The sequence below is a fragment of the Serinus canaria genome, chromosome 3, assembly GCF_022539315.1.
Source record: "Serinus canaria isolate serCan28SL12 chromosome 3, serCan2020, whole genome shotgun sequence".
Taxonomy (NCBI): Eukaryota; Metazoa; Chordata; class Aves; order Passeriformes; family Fringillidae; genus Serinus; species Serinus canaria.
In genome coordinates this window covers 32,964,949-32,976,043 of record NC_066316.1, presented here as the reverse complement: position 1 = coordinate 32,976,043, position 11,095 = coordinate 32,964,949, and the positions used below count along the sequence as shown (strand labels likewise).

Genomic DNA, 11,095 nt, shown 5'->3' with positions numbered 1-11,095 from the left:
GGATTGTTCAGCTTGGAGAACAAGAAAGCTGCAGGGAGACCCTATTCTGGCCTTTCAGTATATCAAAGGGCCATGGGGAAGGACTTTACCAGGATCTGTAGTGACAGGCTAAGGGCCAACAGTTTTGAACTTGAGAAGGCAGACTTATATTGAGCATTAGGTATTTTTTACAATGAGGGTAGAGGTAAGTTGTCACAGGTCGCCCAGAGCTGTGAATGCCCCATCCCTGGAAGTGTTCAAGGCCAGGTTAGATGGGGCATTGAGCAACATGGTTGAGTGTTAAGCGTTGAAAATGTCTTGGAGTATTGGTGTGTCCCAGTTGCTGAAGTCAAAGCACACTATAGTGCTAGATCTCAGCAAGTAAGTAGAAAGAAAGTTTTGTTTCCCTGGGGTAGAATTACTTAAGCGTAAACATCCTGTTAGGGTGAAACTGCTGGAGGGAAGTGGTACACTTGGTGTCCTGGCTCCAACCCCAACCTGTCCTGTGCCATACTGCAGACCCAGGCATATGCTGTATATGCCTATCACACATTCTATCTATCTATCTATCTATCTATCTATCTATCTATCTATCTATCTATCTATCTATCTATCTATCTATCTATCTATCTATCTATCTATCTATCTATCTATCTATCTATCTATCTATCTATCTATCTATCTATCTAATCTATCATCATCCACTTCTCTCTGCTACTGCTTCACATGCTTATGGGACAGACCTCTGAAAAGCCTAAGGGTTTTGCTTTGACAGCAGATACCCCTCAAGCTGTAAGCTGGGACCTAGAATTAAAATAAACTAGCAGTTGCCTAACTATATAGTCTGGAATAGTTCATCCCCTCCCTGACAGTGTACTAACCACCAGCAAAGTTGCCCCCTTTTTGGTAACTGGAATAAGCAATGCTGAGAAATCTCCAGGCAGGCAGTCTGGTCAGACCCGAGGCCTCAGATCTTATTGAAACAGATAAAGAATAAAAATGAAACACGACACCATGTGTATGAAACTGGAATAGCTTTACTGACATTCAGGTGTAACACAACCAGTTCAGAGACAGCTTCGGATTTAAACATTCCTACAAAAAAGGTTTAAAATCCATTTTACAAAAACCCCTTGTGTCTAGCATGAAGTCACAGAATGTTAAAAATATCACAACACAATAAATACACCCAGCCTTTGCTAGAGCCAGGAGCCATGTTAGCTCAGAAGTTAAAAAAGTTTGAGGCTAGGAAGAAAGTGGAGGGTGCTGGTGGAACAGCAGGGGCAGGAGGGTGAGTGGATGCCCAAGGCCTGCTCTTCCTATCTGCACTCCCACACCTCCCAACCCCAGCCTTTCTGTCCAGTCTGTCTGGGTGGAGACATCACTTCTCCACCAACCACACTTTATTACTTGTTTTGTCTCCTGGATGGCAGAACTGCCAGCTAGCTCTGGACAGACCCTCCTAGCTCCTGTGCTAACTCTAGGATAGATTGTGTAGTATTTGTCATGTAAGAAGAACCAGCTTTGCAGACTGGAGTGGCTTCATTAGAGTCCCACATCTAAAACCCAGTTTCTGACCTGGCTCCCTCCTGTAAACTGCAGTATAAAGCCCACCACTCCTGCCCCATGCAATTCTCTGGGAAGTACCAGACTGGGTAAAAACAGGGGCTACTGTCACCTCCACTGCAACAGGGCAAGGAGATCCCTTTTGGATTGCAGGTTCTTCAGGTATTGGTCCAGATTTTATTTACCCTGTGCTGGCCAAGTTCTAGTCTACAGGGCATGGAAAAATGAAAAAAAAAAAAATTAAGAAAAAAATATGTCCTGCTCCCCCTGAGAGATGTCCAAGAAAGGCTGGCACAAAGTAAAAGCCTTCCATTTGGCTCTGGGTAGAACAAGCTGTATGATCATATCTATACATACATATGTATATATATGACAGTGTCTGCCTCTTTCTAGAGAGCAGCTGCACCTTAGAAAGGCTGATCTCACAGGAGATCCTAGAGCACTGCTAGGCTTCCTGGCACGCAGCCCTCAGCCCAAGGCTCAGCATCCTGGAGGGAAACGGATTCAGCAGAATTCCAGTCCACTAGGGACAAGTGTTGATAAGCATGACAGGAGTGTCCGATGTGTTCCCTACAAAGCCTGGCTACTAGCACCCAGAGAAAGATTAGATTAGGGTAGCCCCTTTTCACATGGCACACTACTCTGCCTTTTGCATTAATCCTAAACCCCAAGGGCTGAAGAGGTGGAGCAAGAGTGACCCGAGGCTACAGGATGACAGGCTTAACCCTAAAGAGGTCTATGGACTCAGCTCCCACCTTGCAGAGAAGCAGAGGTCTAAAGATGCTCATCCAATGGAGGGGAAGGAGTCACGGGAAGAGCTTAATATTGACTGGTTCAAATGCCACTGCAGGCCCCATCCCAGTGTATGGAAGAAAAGGGGACAGGACCCATAAGGGGCTTTATTCAGACAATGCTTGTGGAGGCAGTGACAAGGAGAATCTAATGTGCTTACTATGAGGAGAGACAAATTATAAGGTAGGGGAGGAGATGGTTGCAGCATCCCAGGCTCAGGGTTCAAAGAGTACATTGAAGCCCTCTCCATCCTCATTTTCTAGCACATCTGTCTCCAGTGATGGCTTCACCTTTTTGAAGAGAGATGGAAGGTTCCGGATATGAACCTCCTTGCGGAACTGCTCCCCGATGGGCTTCTGCAGAGGACAGACAGGCAGGCATCAATCATTACTGTCTTCATACCCCATGCAGCTCAGGGGCAGCTTGCTTGCACATCAGAGGCAGACCCCAGGTTCTGAGCAATCTCTAGGCCTGGGTAGAACAAGCTGTGCTTGCATTTTGAGGAATTTCAGGCCTGGCCTCTCCCAAGTGCCAGGGCACTGAGCTAACCTTTAGAATACCAGCTCCTCAGCTACTAATTCAATGTCAAAGGCTCCACCACCACCATCTTCACAGAAATCCAATGCCCACCCAGCAGCTTCAACCAAACATTTTAACACCATTTCCCCATGCACCCTTGTGCAAAGTACCCACTGCCTCTCAGTGAGAGGCCATTGCTGGAGGGGCTGCTCCGGACCTCCAGGGTGAAGAGAGGCACTAAGAACAAACACTAAGAACATGCTGCAACAGCCTCCTGGCTGGGAAGGGGGGTGGTTGGTAAGAGAAGGCAGGCTGGCCACCCCATCACTTCTGCAGCATAGAGCTGTGAAATTTTCCTCCAGGCTATCACTTACCCCAATGCAACCTGAGATGAGGCGCTTGAAGTGATCCTTCCGGCGCTTGTCTGCCACTTTTTGCAGTGTTGGGTTGAGAAGCTTTGAATCAAACTGCTCCAAAGACTCCAGCTGGATGTCTGGGATCTGCTCCATCACTGCCTTCAGCTCACCATAGCGAGGGCGCTGCATGGAGAAGTACCATTAACACAGCTCTGCTAGTGTAACAGCCTGGCCCTCGCTGGGACCATTAACTCCCCTGCCCCTACCCACCAGGCATGGGATCACTTTTCACCATTCCCCTCACATTCCTCAACCTCACATTTGAGTGAAGAACAGAATTATCTCACCAAGGCCTCGTAGATCTGGAAAGCCAGGTGGACAAGAGCTGCCATGCAGCCATCGTGCTGCCCATGTACCTGCAAGCCCTTGAGCACACTTGTGAAAAACCAGGACACAGCATCAGGAAGGAGGTTTCCTGGAAGCACCTGGGGAAGAAGCACTATTAGCAGTGAAGCAAGAAACTGGTGGTACATAACCACCTTTCTGCAACAGCTTGCTCTTCCTGAGGGAGAAGGTGTCCAGGGGTGAAGCAGCCACACTTCTCACAACATTCAGAACTTCCTCTTCCAACCCTGCCAGGACTAATCCTTTCTTCCTCCCAGAGGTACCTGTTTGAGCAGTGGCCAGCAAAGCTGTGTTGTGGTTCTTTGGCAGGACAAGGTGTCCTTCCAGGACAGGGATGTGTAGGCAGTGATCAGCACTGCAGTGCAAACATCCTGAAAAGGAGTCAGAGAGGAAAACCAGTCAGAGGAATTGTTTTCTACTTCCAGCATTCAAACCTGATGGGAGCCAAGAAGCAATCCAGAGACTCTGCAGGAGCTTCTGAGAATCCTGCATCTTACTGTTGCTCTAGTGAAAGGTGTTCACCCAGTGTGCACCATCAGAACCATGAAGCACCAGTGTTAACCTGCTCCCTTCATCTCCCTGGGAAAGACCCTGGAGCACTCACGGACTCCCCTCAGCTGCTACTCTCAAGTCACTACAAAAGCTTCTACAAGAGCTTCTGAGGCATCCACAGCAGAAAGTACAGGAAAAAAAAAAAGCTGGATGAAAACTGGGCCCCAAGATGAAGGCAGAGCCAGGGAGCACCCTGAGGGCTGAATATCCAGGGCCTCTTCCCCAAAAGGGCTGAAGCTCTGTAGCTGTGTGTTATAACTGGATCCCAACCCCCATTTGCTTTGTGGCTTCTGCAAGGCCCTTAAAAGCCATACATGTTCCTAAGAGGTGATTCCCACATGGGGAACGCTCCAGCAGCCTAGATCTCTGCAGCAGTGTCTGCTGCAGAGCAGACAAGTGTGACAAAGAGTACAGAGAAAGGGTGGTGGCAGTCAGAGCACACGCTCTTACCTCTTGCTTCATCAGACACTTGCCAAGCTCGGTGAGCTCTGCATTGGCAGGGGGAGTCACCTCTGTGGCCATCGCCTCATCATCTGCAGAGCAAAGGCTGCACTGTGAACGTGGCCTCCCAAGGACTGGGGGACCCAGGGAGGCTGCAAGAACTAAGCTGGGAGCCAGGACACAGCACACAGAATCAATGTCCTGGCAAAGCAAACCCAGAACATCTCTTGTCGAGCAAAAACACCCACCCTTTGTGAGGCAGGAGGGGCATGCAACTGGCTACCTTCAGCTCTTGGGAAAAGTGCTCACATCCCCCTCTGCTCCCCAGCCCACTTCTCAGAACCTTAAGAACCAGCTGTTCCAATATGCCACCTGTGAGCCCTACAGGACATTCATTTCCAGGCTAGACTGGGTTCTTCTGTGCCCCCCAGACATGCTGGGCAGGACAGAGCTGAAGGGTTCTTTCCAAGCCTATACCCCTGACACAGAACTTCAGCATCAGCCCAGCCTCCTGCTCAAGAAACAGGAAAGGAACAGTGTTTGTGTACACCAAGGGCAGGAAAGGCAAAGGTAGGCATTTACTTACCATCTCCATCTACAGCAGCAGTAGTGTTCTGTTCAACACCTTTCTTAGAAACACAGCAAACAGCTGCAAAAACAGTTGCAGGTCAGAGGAGCAGAAAAGTGAAGATGCTACTGCAGAACATGCAGAGATTATCCTACAGACTCTGATGGGCTCACAGCTGCTTCAAGCTCCCCCAGCTCTTACAGGGAATCTGAAGAATCAGAAAGCCCAGTTTAAAAGCTCAATACTGCACTACCTGGAAGGCTGTAACACCCCACCCACAGTACCTTCCCACAGTGGAATCTGCTGCACAGTGGTTGCTTCCTACTACTGAGAATCAGGAATGTGCAAAACCATCTGAAGCCCAGAACCCAAGAAGAACACTGACTTAAAGCAAAAAGGCCAGTCAAGAAAGGAGACAGAAGACTGAAATCTGTAATCTCCATGGAATCAATTTCCCCAACCTTCCTGTAAAAAGCCACCTGGACACAAAAATTATGTTGAAGAAGAACAGAAGGAAGACTGCTTTGGGGGACGGACTTCTCCCTTACGTCTGGTTAGAGACATAGCAATTGCCAACAACAAAACTGCTCTACACTTGGCTTGTCCACAAATCCATGTCCCATACAGGGTTCCAAAGCACAGAATGGGAGAACCCAATTCCCTAGAGAACTGGATTCTTACAGGAATGGTGCCAAAATCATGGAGCCCTAAAAGCTAAAAAATGGAATAATATCTCTTCTGAAGGTTTTCAATTATCTCAAACTAGGTTTTAGCTAAGATTTTGGCGGGGCTGTCTCATATCTGCCTTCTCATTGTTGTGTTACATACTACTGAAGGTTATAATTAAGTTTACTGCACATTGGGAATTCCTGTTGTCCACTCCAGGGAAAACTTCCCAAATACCTCAGCAGACCTAATCTGATTTCACTTACTGGCAAGATCCATGACTTCTCGAGTCAGCAGCCTGACCAGCTGTTCCTCAAGCATCTCCTGAGACTCAGGGTTGTCATCTGCAGCATCATCCTCACTGAGGAGAACAGGTTTTAGTTTGACAGGAGCCAATGTCTTCAAGCAGCCCTCCACCCAAACACAGGGAATGAGTCACCAGTGTGTCTTCCAGCCCTTGCTGGCAGGGCTGCTCCTGGGCAAAGGGCCACATAAAAGACCCCATTTCCCTCTTTGTACCAAGGGGTGGAAGCTTACTTACCAGAGCATGCTTCGCTGGTTGATCACTTGCCATTTCTGGGACAACCTCTGTTCAAGACAGAAGGAAATATTAAATATGAACACAATGCAAGGACACCCAAGCAATATCTGCTGGAAGAAGCACAAGAGCTTTAAGTGCCAAGACCCATTCTGAATGGCAGGAGAACTGGTACCAAGTGTTACCAAGTGTGCTGGAATGTGAATGAGCTGTCATGAAAATGAGAGGACACGGGGGAAAAAAAAAAACATCAACAAACCCAAATACTATCAGGGCTGCAGGTTGAGGAGTTCATGTCCACAGATTTGAACACACAGCAAGGGGTGCTGTGCAACAGGCAGGGTTCAATGCACTTTAAAGCCCCCTCTAAACATCATCAAAATCATTAAGCATCAAGGCTCTGCCCTCACCTCTGCTGGCTCTGTAGAGACAGACATTCCCACATGTTGCTGCCAGCTGCTACAGGGAGTTAGAGCTGTCAAGGAACAGGCACTGAACAAGCTATTTCTTACCATGTGCAGATAGGTAAAGAGTGGTCCCAGCATGGGGCAGACAAGGGTTTCGTAGTATTCTGCAGGGCAGGAAAGTACCAAGGGCTTCACAAAAACACCTGCACAGACCAGTCAAGGAAGAGATCCAACACAGCCAGCTCATTCCACTGGGAGGCCAAGGGACAGGCACTTGGAAGCCCACCTTCTCATAGCCCTGAACTAACAAGTGGCATCTCTATACAGCAAGAACATCAGTTATTCAGCTCTTTCCCTTGACAATTTAGCTGAGAAAATTAAGGGTGCTTAACACCCACTTCCCAGCTGTGAGACTGAATGTCCAGCCCTGTGGGTTGGGAAACCCACATGATCTCCCAGAAAAGCACATCCTAATGTCAAGCTCCTCGCTATCCAAGCCTCCTTGCCCATCAGAAGGCACTACGCACCTCTCACAGTGCCTCCAGAACCACACAAATCCTTTTCCAAATTTATCCTGACCCCACATGCTGCTTGTTCTGCTTGTGCCCTCCCAGCATCTCACCTACACCAGGTGTATCCCTGTTTGTTTACCTCTTCAATCACCCTTCTTTGTCTTGACCATACTGAAAACAGTGCAGGGTTTAAATTTATGTCTTCAGAGCCTCCCAAGCTGGCCTGAGACCGTGATGGAAGGATACGGAGCATGGGACGCAGTCTGTAATCGGGAATGTTGTTGAGGTTGTTGAAAGCAGAGCTGAGGAGTTGGGTGGCAAGACCCTCAACAGTGTAGAAATCCTGTTGCATGGAGGGGCCTGCATTTCCCAGGATGTGAAAACTTTAACAAAAAACAAGTTAGTTACACGTCTGCCAGATAACAAGTACCACGTACCAGTACAAGTACTATCATCTTGAGACTGCACAGTTGTAACATGCCTAAACAGATATGGAGGAATTTCAGCACAGTATCTCTTTTTTTCCGGGGTACCTGCAGAGGGACAATGAATTAAGCATTTAAGTACTACAAGGAGCATTTAAGTGCTGATGTACCCTGACACATAATGAGAAATGGCAAAAGAGACAAACTAGGTCAGGATATCAGGTAAGTGCTCCAATCTAACTACCTAACTGCAGAAGAGCTAAAAGCAGATCCCCATTTTGAGGTACTTTTTCCAGACTGTTCCATGTCTGTGTGGCAGGTTACAACCACTGTATATATGCCACCACTGCAGCTTGTACTTGGGTATTGCAGGATACAGCCCACATCAAAAGTGTACTCTAAAGGAAGCTAGGACCCCACAATAACCTGCTGCTCTGGCTGTGCAGTGCTGCATTGTGGTGAGAGATGTGGTGCTCTTACCAGTTGTCATAGAGGGTACAAAAGAAGCCCTGCATCCTTTCTAAGACTGTTTTGTAAACAGGAGAGTCATAAAGCTCCAACAAAGGCTGAGGGAGACCTGTGGGAAGAAATAAGCTTCAGTTACATTAATGTGAGAGCATGGTGCACCTTCAGAGCACGCTGGGCAGGCCCCAGCCAGCTTGACAACAGCAAGGGAAGATCTTGGCAAGAGCCAAATAAGAAGTGGTGCAGCAACTCTGGGGCAGAAAGTCAGAGGTCAGCCAGGTTCAGGTTGGTTGCACCCAGAGCAGAGGCGTTTCCAGTGAGGTTGTTGTAGCTGCCTTATTTCTCCAAAGTAGAACTTACTTGAGCTATCAGAACCCAGTCAGCAGCAAAGCTGACAGTTGTTGCAGCTCCTATAATAGCTCATCTCTTATGGTTTGTATTCTCTGCCAGGATACAAGCTACTCTTGAACTATGATATTAAAAAGTTTAGAGCAGAGATCAAGGCCCCGCTGCTTTATGTGCAGGGGCTCATCAAGTTTTTTAAAGTCACAGAAAACAGGTAAAGGAACCATGTTCTTATTTTATAGATAGGAAATGGAGAAAAAAAGACACACCAACTTCCCCAAAATATTTCACTGTTTGTCAACCTGACATTAAACCCCAATTTCCAAAGTCATGATCCACACTTTATCCACGAGGCCACCCACTTCTGCTTGGCTGGAAAGGTTTCTGGGTTTCAAGCTCAAATCTGTTTCAAGAAGGCTCCAAAGGCTTCTTTCTAATATGCTGTCTAGAAACAAATGCCAGGGCCACACTGCACAACTTTGCTCTTGCCCTCCAGGACAAGTCTCTGCACCAGCACTCAGGGCTCCTTCTCAGCACTAATTCTGCTCAAAGGCAGACAATTACAGCATCCTCCAGCCTCTGCAGCCTGAAATGACAAGTTGCAGAGACCACCACCACTCAACAGATGGGAAAAGCAGTTTGGTGGTGTACCCTACAATGCATGCAGAAGAAACCAATGTGTCTGAGACTATTAACTTATTTACATCTTAGTTTCAGCTGGTTCAAATCATAGCTGAGCTGCAAATACCATGAAGAAGCTGGTCCTCCAGCCCTATTTCACTTCCACTGTTACGGACAGATCACTAACTCAAATATCTTTAGGAATCTGCCCACACATTCCTCCCGAAGAGAAACCTCTTACCTAGAATTGCATTCTTCTCCACCTCCAGCATGTCCAAGGCTTTTGCAAATGTATCCCCCAGCCTGGCCACCATCTCTGGCATGTAGAGGTTGTTGTGAGTCCTGAAACAGAAGAGCACTTGGTTTATACCCATGTAAATCAATCCCTTTTTGCCCTTGACAGTGGAATCCTCTCCTTCAGCTTGTGGACAGCTCTTCTGAGGCAGATGATGGGGAAGGTGAGACCATGCAGATGTGCATGGGATCCCCCTTCCCCACCTGCAAAAATACTGGGGAAGCTGACCCAACAGAGACATGGAGTGACTCCACCTCATGTCCTGAATCTCCTGGCTGCCCCTTCCACTTATTTCAGTTCATCCCACCCCTTGCAAGCACTGGCAGTAAAAACTCCCAGCAATTCTCCAGATGATGCTGGGAATAACTTATTAGCTTGGCCAAGGGATAAGAGAACGTATTTTTAAAACTGACAAGATGTGGATTTTGTCATCTCAAAAGGTCTTCTGCACCTAAGGCCCCTGCAGAGGGAGGGGCTGTTTCAGCTCCAAAATACACACACTGCCCCTCAGGCACGGGTCACAGTCCCCAGAATGGCAGGTGGCATTGGAGAGACTCTAGTGAGAACATCAGTCCGATCAGATGTTACTCATGGCAGGCACACCTGCCCCTGGACAACACATCCAGCTGGGAACAGTTCTGAATCACAGAAGTGGCCACTGTCAGCTGTCTGCAAGGGACACCAATTCAGCCACGGGTAGCTGCTCCTTGCCACCCAGGCCAAAATGGGTTCCCTCTCTTAGCCAGGGTACTGACCCTCAGAGCTGGACTCGGCAGGGTGTCTCTCTCACCTACCTCTCTCCTTTGAGACCTCAGACCTCCACTCTGGGTGTCGCCAGCTGCACACAGCACAAATCCTGCAGCCTCCTCCAAAACTGCAATGCCATTGTACCTGCTGCTAGAGGTGATCAAGGGCAACTCAGTATCTTCCCCTCAAGCAGCGTTTCCCAAAGCAGGGGGTACATGGGAATGGCTGGGGGAAGGGAGGGTGGACAGACCTCAGGATGCTCTCCAGAGTCTCAGCTTTCACTCATGTAGTAATTATTGGTTGTGGGGTTTTTTTTAAAGTCTACATTCATAATTCTGGCAGCTGCGATGCAGTGATGTCTGCCTGCATTTGTAGAAAGCTCCAAAACCGCAACTAGCCTGTTTCTCTCTGCAAGTGTTAAATACTTCCCTGCTCACTGCACATGAAAAAGGCAAGTATGTGAACTTCATGAGAAAGAGCTATAGAAATGACTTCTTAATGACTCATACTCTCATTCTGGCCTGGATCTAATACCATGCAACAGGCCTCAAAGGGGCACAAGATGATTCTGCTTTGCCAAGAAGGGCCATGGAACAGCCCAGCTTCCACACTGGTTAATGCTGCCCCACTGACTCAAAAATGTGCACATTTCTGCATGAGGCTATCCTGAAACCTAGCCACTAAAATAATCTCTTGTATGTCTCCTGTCCACTCCATGTCAGTGTTGGCTTTGCCTCATGCTGGGCAGAAGGCCAGTGGGGAAAATGCAGGGACTGTGCAATTGCAAAGGTGAACCCTAAAATCACAGTGCACTATCTCCAGCAGGACAGGCCAGTCATATTCTGAAGGTGAGATCATGGTCCTTAGCTGTTTCAGAGTCCTTGAAGCATTTTCGT

General features: G+C 47.9%; 1 protein-coding gene across 5 annotated transcripts in view; it reads right to left on the bottom strand.

Annotated features, from left to right (window-relative positions):
• Positions 1–996: 996 nt before the first annotated feature.
• The window catches only part of XPO5 (exportin 5), a 29,713-nt gene continuing 19,614 nt past the window's right edge, over positions 997–11,095 (bottom strand). For 4 of the 5 annotated variants that reach the window (XM_050973128.1, XM_050973126.1, XM_050973127.1 and 1 more), the window contains 12 exons: positions 9,399–9,499; positions 8,207–8,303; positions 7,548–7,684; positions 6,895–6,992; positions 6,386–6,432; positions 6,111–6,205; positions 5,197–5,259; positions 4,620–4,702; positions 3,881–3,988; positions 3,560–3,697; positions 3,231–3,395; positions 997–2,693 (listed from right to left, as the gene is read on the bottom strand). In XM_050973128.1, the coding sequence (XP_050829085.1) occupies positions 2,553–2,693; positions 3,231–3,395; positions 3,560–3,697; positions 3,881–3,988; positions 4,620–4,702; positions 5,197–5,259; positions 6,111–6,205; positions 6,386–6,432; positions 6,895–6,992; positions 7,548–7,684; positions 8,207–8,303; positions 9,399–9,499 (1,273 nt within the window). In that variant the 3' untranslated portion in view covers positions 997–2,552. Of the gene's footprint in view, positions 2,694–3,230; positions 3,396–3,559; positions 3,698–3,880; positions 3,989–4,619; positions 4,703–5,196; positions 5,387–6,110; positions 6,206–6,385; positions 6,433–6,894; positions 6,993–7,547; positions 7,685–8,206; positions 8,304–9,398; positions 9,500–11,095 lie in introns of those variants that run through there. The other variant, XM_050973129.1, reaches the window with a different exon arrangement.